Source organism: Pithys albifrons, chromosome 4, assembly GCF_047495875.1.
Source record: "Pithys albifrons albifrons isolate INPA30051 chromosome 4, PitAlb_v1, whole genome shotgun sequence".
NCBI classification, from domain to species: Eukaryota; Metazoa; Chordata; class Aves; order Passeriformes; family Thamnophilidae; genus Pithys; species Pithys albifrons.
The window spans coordinates 90,186,455-90,207,728 of NC_092461.1; the positions used below are offsets into that span (position 1 = coordinate 90,186,455).

A 21,274-nucleotide genomic window follows, 5' to 3' on the forward strand; every position below is an offset into this window, starting at 1 on the left:
CTGTATATGTTGATATTTTCATATACTGTCAAGTAAAGCTAACACAAGACATCTTTTCCTTTTTTTTTTTTTAATTCACATCACTGGTAATTACTACTTGGGAACCTCTGAGTTTTGTGAAATTTCTTTTTCATGTTATCTCGTGTTTCCTTTGAGACAGGACCTTACTTTGATGCTGTTCATTTACGTTTCCAGATCAGTGATTTTTAATTTTAGCCATTTTCTTTGATTTATAAAATACTCAGGAAGATGAGAAAGTGTATGGGTTTGTTTCAGTTGAATTTGTGAAGTGATTCTACACATTAGCAATAAAAAGAAAATAATACTTACATTGTTTACCTGGACTTCTCTAGTAAACTAATTTAGTACATATGTATTAGTCAACAGATTAATGTCATCACTTTAGCTGCTTAGAAATCAAATTTGGGAAAGAATGAGAAAATCACATGCCTGTATTTAAGACTGGACTGACTTTTTACTTGAAACTTTTGCCACAGGTTGCATCTCTACTATGAGACATTTATTTCTTTTCCCTGCTTTGTGTTTCACAGAGCTCAAACTACTTATGTCTGATGGAAAACTATTTTTATTACTTTTTAAGGTAGTCATACATACAGATTAGTTTTTACAAAATGTAGCACTTTGAGATAATTCATGTATACAAAGAACAACTTACACAAGTTTCAATGTTATAAAGTTGATATAATTAAAACCATGCTATTGCAAACTTATGGAAGAGCCTTTATATCTAGAAGTGAAGGTGCTCTTTAAGAATGAATACTGGTTGTGCAGATACCAACTGAAAAGCAGTCAATTGTAGTATAAACTAAATGTTTTGCTCTTTTGATTATTGATTTTGCTTAAGGAGATTTCATGGAATCATAGAATATCCTGAGTTGAAAGTGATCCACAAGGATCTCTCAGTTGGGCTCCTGGCCCTGCGCAGGGACCATCCCCAAGAGTCACACCATGTGCCTGAGAGGATTGTCTAAATGCTTATTGAACTCTGTCAGGCTTGGTGCTGTGAGCGCTTCTCTGGAGAGCCTGTTCTGGTGCCCAACCACCCTCTGGGTGAATCATGAACACAGTTCAAGTAGGAAAGTCTATTTCCATCTCTTGCTCATTCCTCTTCCCTACTAACTTCACTCTCCTCAGACAGTCTCAGTTTTGAATCTCTGCTTTCTTTAGTTCCCCTACTTTCTTTCCCCATGTGCTCTTGAAATGCTGTATTTGTATTTTCAGTAGTGAGATGCAAAGGAGATAACATAATGAAAATTGGTATTATTAAGGGTCATTATCCTATATGTAGGTGCTTGAACTGCTCCTTTTTTTTGATTTTAGCATTTTGGTTTGTATGGTTATTTGTGTTGCCCAGGGTATATGCAACTTATGGGAAGACTGAATTTCGACTCTATTTTTTGATTTTAACAAACAGCCTCACCGGTGTGACCAGTGTCCAATGTCATTTAATGTTGAATTCAACTTGACTCTTCATAAATGTACTCACAATGGCGAAGATCCTACGTGTCCTGTGTGCAACAAGAAATTTTCCAGAGTAGCCAGTCTGAAAGCTCATATAATGCTACATGAGAAAGAGGAGGTAAACTTCATAACTTGAATTTTGAAAATACATGTCATAATGGTTGTATCTAATCCCTTACCTGTATGCCTTAGATTGGAGGATGCAATAAATTGTTTGGTTCAGAAGAAATATAAAATTTTTACTGGGGAGTCTGTTTTGATAACAGCTACGGAAATTACTGAATGTAACTAAGTGTTCCCACCCTGTCTTCATTAAGAAAGAGAATCTGTGGATGTTTTGACAGATAACATCATATTATATCTGTAAACATTAATTAATTGGCTATTTACAAACACTTTTGTTTTGAAGGTATTTCTGTGATTTCATTTAAATTGGTAAGGCCACATGTAATAATCCAGGGGATCGTGTTTGATGGCAGATGTCATGGGGAGGCAGTCTCACCATTTATAGAAATAGATGAGGTTGTTCCCTTATCTACAACTTGAGAATATTTTGTGTTCCTTTCCCTCTTGGAATTTAATTTTCCGTTTTTATAGGGTGTTGGTTAAATTCTTAGCAAACAGTTAATACGTGGTGGTATTTTGCACAGTTTATAGTCATTACTGGATTTTTGCAGTTGCCAGAGTTGATTTTACTGCCAAAAATACCAAGTTTTCAATCAAGTAATTCCCTCTTCCCCCTGTGAAATCTTTTTTTAAAATTACATTTTGTGTTGGAGAATTGGACCTGAGACAAATATATGCTTTATCGTCAGGCTTCTGATGATAAGTTTGTGTTAACAGGCCTGTTTGCACTTTTCTAATCCAGGCAAGGCATGCCATATATAGTGACTGTATTCCTTCTTTAATCATGTTTTAGTTCACATTTTGTCATGTACATAGCCAAGATAAGTGGACTTGAGTAGAATCATAGAATCGATTGAGTTGGAAAAGACCTCCAAGGTCATCAAGTTCAACCCTTGGTCCACCTCCAGTCCATTTACCAGATCATGGCACTCAGTGCCACGGCCAATCTCAGTTTAAAAACCTCCAGGGATGGTGAATCCACCACCTCTCTGGGCAGGCCATTCCAATGCCTGAGTACTCTCTCTGTAAAGAATTTTTTTCTGATCTCCAACTTAAATTTCCCCTGGCAGAGCTTAAGCCCGTGCCCCCTTGTCCTATTGCTGAGTGCCTGGGAGAAGAGACCAGTCCCCACCTGGCCAGAACTTCCCTTCAGGTAGTTCTAGACAGTGATGAGGTCACCTCTGAGCCTCCTCTTCTCCAGGCTAAACAACCCCAGCTCCTTCAGCCTCTCCCCACAGGGCTTGTGCTCCAGTCCCTTCACCAGCCTTGTTGCCGTTCTCTGGACTCGCTCCAGCACCTCAATATCCTTTCTGAACTGAGGGACCCAGAACTGAACACAATACTCAAGGTGTGGCCTCACCAACGCAGAGTACAGGGGAAGGATCACTTCCCTGGTCCTGCTGGCCACACTATTTTTGATCCAGGACAGGCTCCCATTGGCCTTCTTGGTCACCTGGGCACACTGTTGGCTCATGTTGAGCTTCCTGTCAATTAGTACTCCAAGGTCCCTTTCTGTCTGGCTGCTCTCCAGCCACTCTGTGCCCAGCCTGTAGCGCTGCAGGGCGTTGTTGTGGCCAAAGTGCAGGACCCGGCACTTGGCCTTATTGAACTTCATCCCATTGGAATCAGCCCATCTCTCAAGTCTATCCAGATCCCTCTGCAGAGCCCTCCTGCCTTCCAGCAGGTCAACACTCCCTCCCAACTTGGTGTCATCAGCAAATTTGCTGATGACGGACTCAGTCCCCTCATCTAAATCATCAACAAAGATGTTAAACAGGGCTGGACCCAATACAGACCCCTGGGGAACACCACTGGTGACTGGCCGCCAGCTGGATGCAGCTCCGTTCACCAGCACTCTCTGTGCCCGACCCTCCAGCCAGCTCTTAATCCAGGAGAGGGTACACTTGTCCAGGCCATGGGCCACCAGCTTTTCCAGGAGTATATTATGGGAGACAGTGTCAAAGGCCTTGCTGAAGTCCAGATAGACACATCCACAGCCTTCCCCTCATCCACCAGGTGGGTCACCTGATCATAGAACGAGATCAGTTTGGTCAGACAAGACTTGCCCCTCCTAAACCCATGCTGGCTGGGTCTAATCCCTTGTCCATCCTGTAGGTGCTGTGTGATTGCCCTCAGGTTGATCTGCTCCATAAGATACTTTTGTTGCATGTTAATGTATCTATAATGATACATGGCTTAATGGGTATTCTTAAGGAAACTTGATTTATGATTTGCTAGAAACATCAGAATAAGGAAACCAAGCATCAGGGAAAGATGCAGAAGCGTGACTTTGGTATTCATTTCCACCACTAAGTGATTTTTCCCAGCACTTCTGCAGCTCTGATTTTGATACTTGGTGCAGATGTCAGGAGAGTAGGCTGTGTAATGCCTTCTAATTTAAAATTCAGTCTGCAGCTTGAAAATTAAGTTTATAAAAATATGAACACCTTTCAGTTGCTAGCAAATGTATTCTTATAATGCCCAGTAATTTTGTAATAAAACAGAGATGAATGGCAACAATTAATTCAAAGAGAACTGCAGGAATAACTTTCACAGTAGTTATGACCAGGACCTGTAGGAGAGCTGTAATTTGAATTTGAAGCTACAAGTATTGATTTTGGCTCTAGCTGTCATTCAAGAGTTTTTACAATGTGCAGGACAAGAAGTTACCAATGGAGTACATTCTCCCTCTTGTTTGCTGTTCTTCCTTTTGCTGTTAGAAGGGTTAAAAATCTGAGAACAGAACAAAGGTAGAGACTCATTTAGGGTATATATGCAGCAGTTGAGGAGATTGCTGCACAAGCTGCAGTTTTGATAACTTTAGCCCTGTTTTGTGCTGCATCAGGGAGCTTTATCTACAGATGAATGCAGAAGGGCAAGAAAAGAAATTAGTGATATTAGCCTCTTGACCTCTCCAATTAGATTTGGGAGAGTGTGCCTGTGAAACTCAGACCTTTGTGATTTGTGTGTGATGAACTGGTATAAGGGAAAAACTCCACATTTGAAATTCCTCACTGATTTGGGGTAGCTTTCTCTTAATAACTCATTAAGAATGTACCTTGTGTAAATGTGTACAAAAAATATTCCCAATCTTGTACAAGATCCTTGATTTTGTCCCTTTCCTCAGTGGAAATGTACACTGCTACTTTTGGACATGGTGACACAGGAATACTGAATGAAAAACTGAAAAAAATAACTTCATTGCATTAAAACTGCTACTTTGTCTTCTGCTTTACCCTGATCTTGCTTTCCTACAGCCAGTTCCACAGCACTGAATAGAAACATACAGACTTCCATTGTCTCAAATGCTTTATCTTAGGCTATCCTCTTGTTTGTGGAAGTTGCTTATTCAAATATGTGTATTAACAACTTATTGTCATACCTGTATGTTGGAAAAATGCTGAGAAGTGATTGAAAAACTTAATTTTGAGGTCTGAGCTTGGTAGAGTACACATTATAATCTTCCCTTCATATAATTTCCCCCTACTTTTATGAAAGGATCATCATAAACTAAATGTGTGACACAAGAACAGTATTTTTCAGTAAGTATTCTTACACAGATTTGAGTGTATGTCCTAAAGAAAGTATTACTTACTGTCTCACATGGTAGCTTTAGTCCAGTAATAATGACATATGGTTAGATTAAACAAGTAATTTTTGAGTTGGTAATTAGTTTCATTAATGAGCTTCAGCTTTATAAGTTTTTTTGTGGAAATGCCTGGTGGTGCTGCTGCATTTCTTTTTTTAGACTTGAGGAAGAAATTTATTGTCAAAACATTTTCAAAATAATATTGCATACCTGTGTTCCTCTTGATTAAAATGTTCTTGTCAATTCCTTATTTAAATGAACGCTTGTTTTCTGTTGTTTTTGTTTTTTCTTGTTCGTCATCCAAGGAGTGGGGGAAAAAGTGAGTAGGATAAAAACTACTTCCACTTGCAGTGATAATTGCAATTTCTAAAAAATAAAGTGCCTGAAGTTACTGAGGCACACCAGTGAGGAACAGATAACAGAGATGATGGATATTTTTAGACATTTAAGCTTAACTCTCAGCTTAGATTGCATAAAATATAGACTGATAAATGAAATTAATGTTTTCAAAAAACAGAAGGAAGTCAAATAAGTGCAGAGCTTTTAGTTTTCATTGAAACAATATTTGACTTCTATCTTCATCTGAATTTCAGAGAATTGACAATACTTTTGCATTATACTCTAGAAATATAATTTCCATTCTAAATTACATGGAATACTAATATAACTGGGAAATGGTGTGTTTAACACTGCTGTAAAATGTATAGGTTATCTGTCAGGAACATTATGTGTCCCTACTGATTCCTATCAGCTTTTCTGTGAAGATAGCATAATAAAATTCAGTACTAATTACTGTTTTAAAATGACAATCTGTATCATTTTAACCAGTACAAGTGTGAAATCCCTGAATCTACAGTTAAGATGCTTGTGGTTAGAAAGTAATGTTTGTTACAAATGTGTCTGTAGGTGATAGTGTAATGGCACTGAGCTAAGTTTGTGTGTGTCTTGAATCAGCCTCCCAAGGGAATAGGGAATGCTGATGTTGGTACTGAAGTGCTTGGTTTTGCTGCTGTATGAACTTTTTTCTGAATTCAGTTCCAGTGTAGTTTCTTAAAATATAAATATTAATATAATCTTGCAGTGATTATTGTTCATTATTTATATTACAGGGCTCATAAACTTTTTTTAGTTGTATACTTCTATTGCTGCTTGCTTGCAGCTGCTAATGTCCATAGAAGGATATGTTAATTTGCTTGAGGAAAGCTTGTGTGTGTGCACTGCTGTATGGGAATACTTTTAAAAATCAGCGTCTGTTATTTCTTTCAGAATCTTATCTGTTCAGAGTGTGGAGATGAATTCACTCTACAGAGTCAGCTGTCCATCCACATGGAAGAACATCGTCAAGAATTGGCAGGCAGTAGGATCCACAGCTGCAAATCTTGCAAAAAGGAATTTGAAACTTCCTCACAGTTAAAGGAGCACATGAAAACTCACTACAAAATAAGGTGACAATCACGGGATTGTAACAAAATGAGCAGATGTTACTTCTATGGTGATAGCTGAGAAAAGCAGGAGTAGCATTTCCAGTCAGCAAAGTACCAGGATCTGTGCAGATAATTTCTTTTTTTTTGGTATGCTGTTATGAAATGGCATTTGCTTTTTAAAACTTTGCTAAAGTGGATGGTTATTTTTGGAGGCTTTTTTCCCTTGTATTTAGGCGCACATACTAAGCATAGTTCATCTGCTAGCTATTTGTAAACATGAGTTAAGTTTTTCTGATGCAAAGTGATATTTGAAGTGTGTTTATGATTTTAAAGGCTAATAGCAGTACATTGAAGCAAATGTGTATTAATTTTACATAGCCTTTATTATAATGACAAAAGTTCTCATGATTGCCTTCTGGAAAGATGAGTTGTTCATTGCAGTTTAATCGTTTCTTACAACTGGTCTTCATCACAATCTCCCATGAGTTTCTTGTAAATCTGAAAAGGCAAGAAATGCAAGGAAAAAAAAAGAGGCCTGATAAATGCTGTTCTTATTTTTTCTGGGTATTTGTTCTGTCCTTTCTTTCAGCTCTCTAGCTTAACTTTACTTTTAGGAATGTGAGAATTTTTTTAAGTTAGAAGGAAGAAAAACTTACTTCTGCTTGTTTAGTTTATACATCAAGAAAGCCTAAAGTCATGACAGGTGATTTGTGTCTTTTAATCTTTTCTCTGTTCCTATAAAAACAGATGGGGAAAATTACATATTTAAAAACAAGAAATATTGGCTATTTAACAGTTCTTTTTATTGGCAGATGATACAAGTTCAAAGATATTAATAGTTGTGTTTGAGGAGGTTGAAAAAAGTATTGTTGTAGATTTCCGTTTGTAAACAGAAATTTGAGGGTTTGAAGTATGAAGTTATGTTTGTATTGGGTTATATAAATGTACAATATTACTTACAAAAACATTCTTGTTGTGGACATCTCCTGTGTAGAGATGTTAGGATGAATAAATACAGAATAGTAAAGTGAACATAATACAATGATTGTGATTCTGAGAGGGTATTATGCATGCTGACATAAAGGACATCTAAGTGCTTTGTGATGATTTTTTATTTTCCTAAGCATGGATTACTTCTGGAGTCAGACCTTCCTTATTTGAGATTTGTCTTATTTATCAGTTCAGATGTAGAAACATAGTGCAGTTCAGTAAACTACTACCTGTAATGGTGCTGCATTGTCTTTTCACCAGCAGTGCCAAACACAGCCCCTGTATGTGAGCAGAGTTAATGACAGTGTTCCCACTCCAGTTCATTACAAAGCTCATGTAGCTCAGACCTTCTGTGTTTCATCAGAAATTATTTTGAAAGGAAAAATGTGGAAATTTGGATTTTGTTGTTGCATAAGAAAAGAGAATTAATGAATTACAAAAAATTAATATTTGGTATAACTTGGTTATGTAGAGTACATTTAAAGTTCAAAGACATACATCAATTTCAGTCATTTTTTTCAGTAAAAAATTTTCAGTAAAATAAGCTTCAGAGATTTTTTTAGAATTTAAAATTATGAAGAACCTTCTTCCCATAAGCTTTCTTTTCATAGAGTGGATGTGCTTTAATTGCCAGAAAGGTAATTGTTCTCTGAATCATTTGTATGGAAGGCTATTAGGAAGTTTTTAAGTTTGAATTTAATACTAATTTAAATTTAGTAGCTAGCTTTTGCTAAAAAGAAAATGGTCATTCTGCCTGTAAACAATGAAGTCCTTTAGGAGGTGATCTGATCTTTAAGAATTGTCCTTACAGTTGCCTCCAACTTGGGTATTATTTTCTTTGTTAATGTGCTCCAGATATAGCTGAGATATGTTGCTCATCAAAGAGTGTATTCTGACAATCAGACCAGTCTAGATACGTACTGAGGTGAAAAGCACAGGTTGTAACATCTGTGATGTTCTCTCTCCTTCTCTTCAATCTTCAGTTGACTTTATTCTGGATCTTTCTCTAAATTTTAGTAGATAGAATGAATAATATGTAAAATTAAAATATATTTTCTGTGCTCATTCTGTGAGGGTATAAAAGGACTTTAAAAATACATATAATTTTTTAAGTAACTGGAAAGGAAAATGTGCTTTCCTTTAAATATGCACTGAATATCTATGTTCTCCTAGAGTGGAAAGATGAAGAATTAGAAAAGTTTGATTTCTTGTATTGTGCACAGACTATTATTTCCCTGCTATTTTTTTCCTATTATACAAGTTGTGTTTCAATGTGATGGTGTGTTTTGCACTTTTGTTCCACATTCTTTCAGTTGTTTAGAGAAACACGAGGTATTTAGATTTGTTTAATATCAGCTAGCACTGAGCAGTACTGACAAGTTGGATTAATGTATAGGTGGTGTTACTCAGGCACTGTGGAAGATATGGAATACTCTTCAATACTCTGCTGGTTTGCCCACTGTCTTCTGGTTTCTGCTTGTTCAGCTGAGTTCTTGTGATGGTCTGCAAGATCTAGGGTTGGGTTTTGTTTTTCTTTTTTTTCCTAGTCAATTTTTCAGATTGCTGTTGATTTTTCTCAGCAGTAAGTTAAACTGGTTGGTTTGATTTTTGTAGAGAAATTAATTTTAGGAATCTATATCATCTGTTACAGTGATTCTGAGGAGACTGATTTGTATTTGAGGGGCAGGATAAGATACTTGGATTGTTAAATTCCTGCTCTTACGAGACTTCATCAAGTGCATTGGTACTCAGGTTCATGAGATTTTCATATTCCAGTTAAGAATAGAGGACTTGCTGTGTTCAGGCAAAAGAAATAGATATTGAAATGAAAGTTACTGAAAATAGTATTTGTGAAGTCACTGTATACTTCTGGCAGAATTTACCCTGCAAATGTGTTGAGAGAGCCTCTAGGATGTATCAGTTTTTATTACAGAAATATACTTTAAAAAGAGCTGTTTGCATTTTATGTAGTTATCAGTTTTACATTGTATTAAAATGATGGGGTAGACTAAAACTTCATCAAAATAATGCTTCATATTAAAATTATGTCATTATTTTATTATTTTTTTAATGACAGGATATCAAATACCAGATCTTACAACAGAAACATTGACAGAAGTGGGTTTACGTATTCTTGTCCTCACTGTGGAAAGACGTTCCAGAAACCGAGTCAGTTAACACGACATGTTAGAATACACACAGGTAAGGCTGTGGAAGCAATTATTTTAATTTGCATTTATTTTAAACAATTCAGTTAACCTGCTATTTTTTTTCTCTCCCTGTTGGGACTTGAAGTGCTATCAATACATTTGGCTCATCAGATGATGTTACCTGTTGGTTTAAAATAAACCTTACATGGTTACTTTGCTTAGGAAATTTATATTTTAGAATTTCCAGATTTATATAATTAAAAAAGGGAAAAAAATTCAAGTACTTTTTTAGGTTTCATTCGTTGCTAAATGCCAGTTTTGGTACTTAAAGTTTCAATGGCCCTAAAATTGGAATCCTTAGATAAGGGCCAGTCAGCTACTCTGAATAAGGTCTTACATACTCACGTGAACAGGTTCTGAAATTTCTAATCCCAAAAAGAGTATACACAAGAATTAATAGTACTGCTAAAATAGTGGCCTTGCATTTATTTTTAAATTGATTTATTTAAAGTTACAAAGTGAGCTTGGGAGGTGATAAGCCCAAATTGTAATTTTGGTAATTGAAGAAGTGCAGGTGACTGTTCAGATTTGCAGAATGAATAGCAAATAGTTTTTACTGGGTTGCTGTCATAAATATGTACATGCTTAACCCTTAAGCAATTGAAATAATTGAAAAATGCTGAGCATAAAATAATATAACAGTTTTTGAAGTTTACATACGACTTAGAGAATAGTTTCTGAGTTTCAGCCAGCTGTACGTAGTACAGCAGGAGTTTGGCTTTATACAAAACCTTCATTGAAGGTGCTCCAGTGCTATGCAGTATGTATGTATTTTTCATACATATGAAATAAATTTGTTTGTCTAGTTTTTAGCTATTTCAAGTATGCAGTTATGTAAGTGTGCAGTGTTGTTCATATTAGCGACCTGTTCAGGCAGTGGTGTGATGAGTTGCCATTTGCAGGAATGGCATAGTTTACCAGGGGAGAAATAAAAATACCATTGGGTGACTTTTAAGTATCTTTTTAAGTTCTACAGATCCAGTTATAGAACAGTAACACAAGAGGTCACCCTTGTACCTGCTTTAAAAAATTGCTTCTAAGTAACACCCAAGAAAAGGTCAGCAAAGATGAGGTTGAGTATTTTACAGTCTTGACTCTATTTGATACATTATTTTAGCTTATTCGAATCAAAATTAAGGAAACAAGATCATAGTTGGCTGAGGACACTTTTTTAAAGCTTCAAAAACTTCAAGGACATTTATGGGTCTTTTGAAGAATAGAGAGACATTTGTCTACTGGGAAGCCAGAGACAAAAAATGCAGCCCCAGTCTGCACATGATGGTAGGTCACTTTAAGTAGCTATCTAATACTCATTTAATTTGTGAAGTATGTTTTTAATCTAAACCTGCAAACAATCTGTCTGGCATTCAGTTGCTTGAGGTACTCTAAATATGTAGAAAAGAACAACTCTGCTGTAAAGAATTTAGAATCCCCAAGTCTTTAATTGTTGGAAGAGTCTGTCTGTGCTGCCTGTGCAGCTGTAAAGAATTTAGAATCCCCAAGTCTTTAATTGTTGGAAGAGTCTGTCTGTGCTGCCTGTGCAGCATTACATTGGTGTCTTCATTGCAATACTTTTTTTTGTTCATAGCCAGTCATTTCAAGAACTTACACCCTTTTGGGAAAAAAATAAATCTCAGGGACTGCAATTCCCATTTTAATAACAAGCCCTTCATTCCCCCTCTCTTACTAAGTTATACTTGAGAAGTAGAGAAATTCCACATTTCCACAATAGAATTAAGATTTAGTTTTTATAATGAGATTTACTTAAATAGGCAAACTTAACCTGAAGCAATGCTTCTGTGTCCACTAGCAGTTCTTAGTGAAAGCCCAATAGGAATTTTGTCACTATATTTCAAGATATTAAAAATACGTAAAATACATAGTTAAATATAAAATATACAGTTAAAACCTGCAGATCTTTAAGCATCTTAAAAACCCGTAAGCAGCAGAACAGAAAATATACATTGCTATAGTGAGTTATATTCTTGTAATCTATTTAAAAAAAAGCTGCTTTTATTCCAGGCAATGTGAATTTAATTAAGAACTAATAAGTCTAAAGTAGATGTAATTACAGCTATATAATTGGAAGTCATATAAAAATATTCATTAGAACTGCTTTAATATACAAAATATTTAGAGCATGGTGGTACTTACTGGTGTAGCAGACATAATGCACAGAATGCTCATAATGTTTTTGCTAAAGAAATTTGCAAAGGTGGAGTGTCCAGGGTGTTGGGGTTATACTGAGTTCATAGTGGGAAGTTCCCATTAGTCAATTAAGACACATTTTTAAGAAACTGAAGTTTATTCTTAGTATCTCTGTGTTTAAAATACATAACTTTGTAATATGTTTATGCAGTTCTCTTACGTTCTGTCACTTAAAATTTCTGTGAAATTTTTCCTGCCTAATCTGTGAACGTACAAATAACTGGAATAATGTGCAGCACTGAGAGCACCAAAATTAGGAAATTGTGGCAGAGCATTCCTGTAACAATATTGCCTAGTTTTTCTTTAATGTTCAGTAGGAATATGAGTATTCAAAGTTTTACAGTTATTTTTTGATCAGGATTGTATGATATCTTCTATAATATTTTATTGCATATTTTCAGTAGATGGTTGTAAAGAATGAATGGCTGTTAATAGTTACTGGGAGTGGGAACCATATTAGGCCATCTTCCGCAGTGTTGCTGAAAGATCTTTTGATTTTTGAAGTAAATAAAAGTTTAAATTTTTTACTGCTATTTATTTATTACTGTCCATTTCCCTCTGGTCCCTCTGCTTGTTTCAGTGCAGATACCTGCATTTTGTAGGATTTGGTGTACAAGAGGGATATATGAGCGTTTGTTTTTTTCTTTTTCCCTCTCCCCTTTTTTTCCCTCCAGTGCTTTTGCATAGCAGCTTCTGAGATCTTCCAAACCACAAGCTGGGAGAAGCTGTTCTGAATAATTGCTTCATATAGATTTCCTTAATTTTACCCATTTTAACCAGTAATGATCAGCTAGGTCACAAAACTTTCATCAGGGTGCATTTTCATCAGAGTAGGTGCTTAGGCAGGTGGTTGTGCTAAAACGATTGTCAAAACTCCCTGATACCGTTTGTTTGTGAGTATACACAGATGTCTATGGGCAATATTTTGTTTCAGCTTATACAATGTTCCGTTTAAATACAGGGAACTGCTAATACATCCTTCAATCTCCTCACCCCTCCTCTTCCCTTTTCTTCACAGGTGAAAGACCTTTCAAATGCAGTGAGTGTGGGAAAGCCTTTAACCAGAAGGGAGCGCTGCAGACCCACATGATCAAGCACACGGGGGAGAAGCCCCACGCCTGTGCCTTTTGTCCTGCAGCCTTTTCCCAGAAGGGCAACCTGCAGTCACATATACAGAGAGTTCATTCAGAGGTAAATGCATCGAGCCCTTAGTGCTGACAGACATCTTATTTAATTGTTGCTGTTCCTGTGTGCTCTGGTGCTGTCTGCAGCCAGCATAGATGTACTGCTCTAGTACAGAGTGTAGTTTGCTGCTTTTACTGGCACGCTTTCTGAATAAATGTATATGTAGGAGAAGTAGCAAAACCTTCATTTGCCATTGTCTTTTCAGTACATGGATAGAATAATAAGTAATGGGTTTAGATGTATAGAAATGCACCCATGTCTGTCCTGGGAAGGATGAGGACTAAATTCATTGAAAGTAAACCAAAAGCACCAAAGCAGAAAATGGTGAAAAATTTCATGGCCGAACAGTAACCCACTAATTCCATTGTTGAGCTTACTTGCCATTTGCCTTTGAAGTGTATGTCTTGCAGCATTTTTCAGAGGTTTTTTGGTTACAGGTGGACGAAAATTTCAGAATAAGATAAAAAATATTGTCTCAGACCTCTTTATGCCTGTTTTTTTTCTTTTTGATGGACAGTTTTTAAGATTCAAAAGGTACTGCTGTGATAGAGTAATACAATCTTCTGAGCAACATGGGCTGTGCAACTTTGTTCAGTAATTTCCTTGCTTACTTTAGTGATTTGTGGTTGGAAATACCCATAGAAAGAGAAGACCTAGTTTTGATTTGGAAAGTATGAAGTGATAGAGGCACATTTTGTTGCGCTTTTTTCCTCTGTGCAGAGTATCATCTTTGTTCTCTCTCTTCCCTTTACTCTGTCCAAGATTTGCTTTCTTGTTTTCCATTTTTGTGTTAGAGTGGTAGATACTTTCTGGATTGTTTTACTAAGGATCTTTTCAATGTATGTTGTATTAAATAGAATAACTTTGAGTCCTGTGTCCAGTTCTGGGCCCTTCAAGTGAGGAAGGACATTAAGGAGCTGCAGGAGCTGGGATTGTTTATCCTGCAGAAAAGGAGGCTCAGAGAGGAGTGACCACTCTCTACAACTACCTGAAAGGAGGTTGTAGCCAGGTGGAGTTGGTCTCTCCTCTCTGCAACCAGTGATAGGAGTAGAGGACATAACACAAGTTGTGCCAGGAGAGTTTTAGGTTGACATTAGGAAAAATTTCATCACAGAAAGGATGATTAGGCATTGGAATGGGCTGCCCAGGGAGGTGTTGGAGTCACTATCCCTGGAGGGGTTTTAGGGAAGAGTGGACATGGCACTCAGAGCCACGGTCTAGTTCGACAAGGTGATGTTCAGTCATATGTTGGACTCGATAATCTCAGAGATCTTTCCCAACCCAATTGATTCTGTGATTCTGTAACTTTATATGACTAGTCATTTTCACAGTTCACAGCTCCCTATATGTGATAGATTTTGCTACACAAAAAAAATCTAATAATTTACGTTGAATTTTTTCAATATTACAAGATTGTTAGACATGAAGTAAAAAATATTTTTCAATGTTTTGTGTTTCTCAGTTTTTCTGTAAGAAGGAAACAATTTTAAATGCAATTCTACCTCTCGATCACATCCTATGTGCATTTTGTAGTCCTGAGTCTACATTTTTGTTACTGCTTTGGGTAATTTATTGATTGTTTTCTTTCTTGCTATGGCTGTATTTTCTTCAATCCTGCACAGAACTCTGTGAATTCTTTGTTTTATCCTGAGACAGTTACAAAATAATGTTACAGATGATAATGAATTACAGATGTTCAGTTTTAGCAGTATTCTATTAGTTGATACCTCTTTGAGGAGGGTTGAAATTTGAAAATTTAACTGCTTTAATTACCCTAACCCCTTGGTCTGAAAGTCCCAAGCAAACTGCTGCTGATCACTTTCTTATTCTGTTTGTTCAGTTCAAACTACATATTAAACTTCCCTGCCCTTCACTGTGTTGGTTTTGTCTGCAAATTTTTCTCTTTGTACTTTGAAACCTCCATTTCTGTTATGTACGATGTTTCATCTTCAGACACAATTGATAAAGTTGCATTTCAGTTTTGCTTTTAAGTGCGGAATATTAGGAAATTGTAAAGAGGGAAAAGTCTGCAGCCTGTTTTGCGATGACATTTGTTTTACCATCTGGTGCTTCCCAGTGTTGAGAAGTTGTAATAGGCAATTATGGTCATGCATGTAGGTTACAGTTGGTTTGATATCCAGGATATACCAGACTGATTCCATAACTGCATATCGGTAACTAGAAAAAATAAATCATTTTAGTCTCATAATTCCATAGTTTATTTGTTATGTGAATAAATAATGGAAAACATATTGGGTAAATGCAGGGAAAATTTACTTAAATTTTTTTGTGGTTTTTTTTAAGGTGAAGAATGGTCCTACATACAACTGTACAGAATGTAGCTGTGTCTTCAAAAGCTTGGGTAGTTTAAATACACATATCAGCAAGATGCACATGGGTGGTCCACAGAATTCTGCAAGTGCTTCAACAGATGTCTCTCATGTTACAGCGGTAAGCTTGGCATGGTATATTGTGAAAAGGCCTTTGAAAGTTTCATTAGGTCTGTATCTTAGTTCCAGTAGTTCTTCAGATAGGTTAGAACTTTCAGAACTGTAGTTGTCTTTCGTCTTTTTCAAGTTGTGTGTGATTTCTGGTATGAATTTGCAGAATTAAATGTTGGGAGGATGTAAACTGGTCAAGTATAGGCAAAGCAGAATTTACAATTTGAGGGTTTGGTTGAAAATACAACAGTTTAATTCTACAGCTGGTGCTTTTAGCATGTCATAGTAAATACGTGCCCATGTAATTGTATAAGCAAAGAGAGAGAAGGGAGACTTTCTCTAAAAAGGGATTCCAGGGAATTTAACAGGGAAGAGTAGAGATAACAAATGTTATGTCAGTTGCGTATTAGAGAGAATTATGTTTTTTATTTGCAACTTTCTATGTGAAACTGCAGATTCTTACTTATTTGTATTTTTTTATTGCATCATGAAGTTGGTACATGATTTGGTTAGCGCTAGTGTTCTTCTCTTAGAACTGGCCTTCATTCTGCTCAAAACTTGCAGAGCTGGTTTCACAGCAAATCTCCGGGGTAATAATTCTGTTCTGAAGTTTGTGATTAGGCTCTGTCATCCCTTGTTGCATACCTGGGGATAAGCAATGATTATGTCCTTATTAAGTACACACTTCAAAACCTGAGGTTTCCTGAAGTGCTGTGCAACCAAAGAATGCACTCTTGTGTGGTGCATGAGCGTATCTTGTAAATTATGGTTACTCTAAGATTGTTATTTGTCTTTTGCTGCATCAGTACTTATAGCTGGTATTGGTTTCTGTTAAGTTGTGTTTATTTAACATATATAAACTATGAGTCAGTCATGCTGATTTTATGTGCTTTTGTTTCGCTCACATAGTCTCATTTTTCTGGGAAAATGAACTTTGCTCCTTTTCTGTATTTTATTAGCCATATTTTTCTTCTTTTTGACAAAGGTTTCAAATACTTTGTTTTCATTTCTTTGTAGGATTCCGTCACCCAGCCTTTAACAACATCCTCTGCTAATCTTTTGCAACCTGTTGATAATAAATGGAAGAATGTAAGTGTAAAATTTTTGCCACATTTTTGTGTCAAGATTAGGAGAAACTTTACAAGATTTTGTAGATTTTCCTTTAACTGATGAAAAAGGATATGCAGTGATCCTTTGTGATAAGTTGATCAGCTAACATGTAAAGGGAAGCTCCTTGGTGAATGCAGCTAGTTATACAGAGATGGGACAGGTCTTGAATGTATTACATTCCTGCATTTGTTTACATGCTCATGATTTTGCATATAGTTCTGTTCAATAGCTCTTCAAAATGGAGGCAAACATTCTTCTATATAAAAAGACCAGAGGAGAGTAAGGACTCTTAAAACTACTGGGTTGCCCTGCCCTTCTGCCTTGACTGTGCAGGGATATCATGGTGTGGTTTGGGTGAGGAGGGAAGGAGCTATGTTCATAATGGTTGAGCTGGTTGGAATTTGGGCAGCAGTGAAACTCTGGGATTCAGGAGCAGCCATGAAGCTGGGAAAGGAGGATGCAGAGCTGACTTCCTGGAACCCCATGGCAAACAGTGGTGATGCACAGGCAGGTCTGTATGTGCCAGTCCCACTGAGAATGCTGGCATGTTTTGTTGCAGCTGGACAGCAGCTTGTTTGTCACCTGTTGATTGCAGCGTGATATGTCAGTGACAGACCATCTGACTTACAGTCTCCCTTTCCCAACTTCAGCTACTGATTATCTACTCATGTACTAAGAATCCACAAAACGAAGAACTAGGAAATACCGCAATATTGCTTTAAAGTTGCCATAAACAGTCCAACAACTTTTCATTTTACTTTTTTGCTGTGAATTCATTGTTCCAGGACCACTTAACTTACAGCTGGACAGAACTGGTGTGAACTAATTCATTACTAATATTTTGTTGTATTAAATAATTATACTATTTCCTTTAAAGATTTTTAAAAAACATTGAAAGTGGGTGTTCTTCAAAAGGAGAATTTAAGTATTTTTTTCTGGTTTTTTGACCAGTTGAAATTAAAGTTCAAGTCTTGCACAGTCTCCTGCATTTTTCCAGATGTCCCCCACCCTAATAAAGCAATTTTGCTTTGTGTAGGGTAGTTTGTATTCAAAACCTCTACAGCAAATCAAGTTCCAGAGAGGAACAGATAACCTACATTTTTCTTAGGGATCAAGAGGATGTTTTTGTCTTTTTCTTCTACTGAATCCAAGTATTGGAATTAGACTCTTGTGGTCAGTGTGTCATATTGTGTGGTTTCCTGTACTTGATAGAGCATGCCATGTTTTTTATTAGTGAGAGGTATGAGTTGGGAGCAATGGATCCCATTGCCTGCTCCTCCCAGAACTGCCTGAAATTGCCAAGCAGCTTTCCCGCCACTCTGTTGCCAGCCTGTGGCAGTACATGGGGTTGTTGTGACCCATGTGCAGGACCCAGCACTTGGCCTTGTTGAACCTCATACAGTGGCCTCTGCCCACTCATCTGTCCTGTCCAGATCCAGCATTGTCTATGCTCTGTATTTCCCTCTGGCAATTTTTGCTGTTTTCAGTTGTCTGTTTATATTGTTCACTATTCATGAACTGTATTGATAATATAGGAGGAATCAGAGCCATCAAAATTCTTAAAATATGCTGTGATGTGTTTTATTATTGAGGAGATTCAAAGTGTGTTAGCTGCCCTGCCCAACAGATAAAATACTTAAGGGTATCCTCTGTTTTGAAGAAGAGGGAAAAATCTGTAGTCTCTCTAATAGGGAAGAGAGAAGAGAAAAAAGTTTTGAGGGTTGAGGCTAGACAAGTTGACACTGTGAAATAAAGTATGGAATTTTAGTGTGGGTAATTTACTATTGGAGCCACATGTTGAAGTTCAGTAGTAACAGAATAAGTTACCACAGTAACCTACTTGATTTAACAAACTGCTCTAATTTTTGTACAGTTACTATACTTGAAGGAGTAATTCCTCAGAGCAGTCACATGGTCGTGTTACACAGCAGATCAGACAAACCAAGGGTCATCACAAGGTCCACTATTCCAGTTGAACAAGTCTGGAATTTTGAAGCAGGAATAAAACACTTCATTCTCTATGCTATCATTCAAATGGAGTGTTGAAATAAGACTAGAAAGTGACCTCTGAAACTCATATTTTAATATTAATTTTAAAATTAATATTTAATATTAATGGTAACAAATTTTGTATGTGTGCATATGTGTATATTATTATTCAAAAAGGTAACTTCCATGAGATTGTCTATTAGCTGCTGTATAATGCACAGAACACACTGGTTAAATACATGTAATATTGTAATTTTCATGTCAAAGATATTGTTCCTTCATTAACAATTACTTTTTCTCTTGCTAAAGCCTAGGAAAATTTTTTACATACTTTTAGTGTGGCATCCTGTTCTTCCTAAGAGCTTCCCTGCATTCTGTTTCAAGAAAAGAAATTATCTCTATAAAGACCTGTTACACTCTTTAGCAAACTGCTTTGCTTCAGTTCCAGTTTATTGCAGTGAAAATGGCATATATAGTGTGCTTTATATTGTAAGATACATATTGAAATATTTACAGCACTTTTGCTAATTTGGAATATGAAGTGATGGAGTCTTTCCATCTGTCCCATTGATGAGGTGAAAAAAGAACTAATGGTTTAATCAGCAAAGTAACGTGATATTCTTACATGCATGCAAGAGAAGTGAGATAAGGATTTGTTTTATATCATCTCATGAGAAGGTTTTAAGAATACCTCCTCAAATTTTCAAGCTAATGTTTCTGAATTTATTTCTTTATAACTGTCCTTGACTACAGTGACTGTCAACTGTCTAGTGTAATCTGTCAGTATAAAGAAAACCTCAGGAGTTTTCAGATTAGGAAGAAATATTACACGTGAACCCTAAGATTACTCTCTGCTAAAAATGGTCTAGAAGAAGGTAACATTTTGTATCTGTGTGTATGTATGTGGTTGCACGTGCACCTGGAAGTGATTATTTTTAGAGAACAGAAGTGAATATGAGAAGCAAATAACCAGTGTGTTCTATGATACTGAATTACAGCTCTAACCACTGTATAAATATATATTCCTCTTTTCTACAGTAAAATAAATTATTGAAAGCAGTTGCTTCAGTAATTGTATACTCATGCCATGTATTTGTAATATGGAAGTTTATAAATGAAGGCAAACAGGAGTTCTTTATTTCCAGTTTTAAAAATAAATACCAAGGCTTTATATCACCTTTTTTATTTCGTATTGTTTTGCTATAGTAGCCTAAGATACAATTATGAAATCAAATATTAAGAAACTGGATTTTTAAATGCCAAGTTTTTTAGTATTCTGACAGAATTTGATGTCTATTTTAATTTTTAAGAAGATTCTTCTAATGCTAAGAGATTCCGAAGGTTGAAAGTTGAAGGGAAAAAGTTGGTAGTTTATTCTGAAAGGTTTTGATGTAACAACACAAATAATCTCATACAAAAAATAGTCCCAACTAATAGAAGGTTATTTCTTCCAGTGGACCTGCTTGAGATAAATAAATGCGAACTTTAAAAAGATAAGCATGTTAGTGCTGATTATTTGTTTTCTAATTATTTTTCATGTTGTCTCTAGCTGTGGAATTCTGTAACTGATTCCTGTGTTTCGTAAACTTGCTGAAGGTTCAGTAGTTATAATAAATGTAATTCAAACTGTGAGCTTATAATTTCAAACTTGGAAGAACTCAAAAAAAAAGAGATATACAGATGCAATTCTTTAGTGGAATGAACAAACCTTGAATGAGAGCTCTGTATAATCCTTCTGTCTTATACAAGTAGATGTCTTTGTCAGGTAACAGACATTTCAGATAAGGGAGAATGACTTTTCATCTTCCTTTACAAATGTACTACTGTGTATTTCAGGCTACACATTTTCGGTCTGCACTTCTTCAACAGACAGAAAACCAGGTGTCTCCAGGTGCTGCTCACCAGGGTCAGCAGGCTGTCACTGATGTCATTCAGCAGCTCCTTGAGTTATCAGAACCAGGTCCTGTAGAAAATAACCAGCCTCAACAACCTGGTCAACAGCTCAACATTGCGGTGGGAATCAGCAGAGATATTTTGCAGGTAAGAGCTCTGTGTGAGAACAGCTTCACATTTCAGTGGCTTCTTTCTCGTTCTTTCACATATTTTAGTGAAATTGATTCATAGTATTTTCAATTATAGCATTCCTTATGCATTTTTAAACAATTATCTGTCAAGAAAGAATTATTAAAGGTCTGTTGAATGGGTGTGGAATGCACCAAGATATCTTTTTGTATAATAATACAAAAGAAAGGTTATATGTATTGATGATTTGGCCTAGAAGAAAGCTTAAGTGCACACACCCATATATGGATATTTTTATTGATCCCTTTAGCTTTTTTTCTGTTGCCTGGAAGCAGCTTGTGCCATGTCCTTAGATTATGACATGCTTAAATCATGATGACGTTTAAGAGGGGAAAAACATTTTTATCTGGCTAAAAAATGAGAATGTATACATGGCCTTTACCCTGTTCTAATTAATAAGAGCTGTTTGAATATTTCCTCTTTGTGCACAAATTTTTT

At 36.3% G+C, this 21,274-nt stretch overlaps 1 protein-coding gene across 4 annotated transcripts in view; it reads left to right on the top strand.

Moving 5' to 3' along the window:
* ZNF236 (zinc finger protein 236) overlaps window positions 1–21,274 on the top strand; it is an 81,362-nt gene that overhangs the window by 10,049 nt on the left and 50,039 nt on the right. For 3 of the 4 annotated variants that reach the window (XM_071554934.1, XM_071554935.1, XM_071554938.1), the window contains exons 3-9: window positions 1,436–1,600; window positions 6,464–6,642; window positions 9,689–9,813; window positions 13,048–13,220; window positions 15,519–15,665; window positions 16,673–16,744; window positions 20,591–20,794. In XM_071554934.1, the coding sequence (XP_071411035.1) occupies window positions 1,436–1,600; window positions 6,464–6,642; window positions 9,689–9,813; window positions 13,048–13,220; window positions 15,519–15,665; window positions 16,673–16,744; window positions 20,591–20,794 (1,065 nt within the window). The remainder of the gene's footprint in view (window positions 1–1,435; window positions 1,601–6,463; window positions 6,643–9,688; window positions 9,814–13,047; window positions 13,221–15,518; window positions 15,666–16,672; window positions 16,745–20,590; window positions 20,795–21,274) is intronic. The other variant, XM_071554937.1, reaches the window with a different exon arrangement.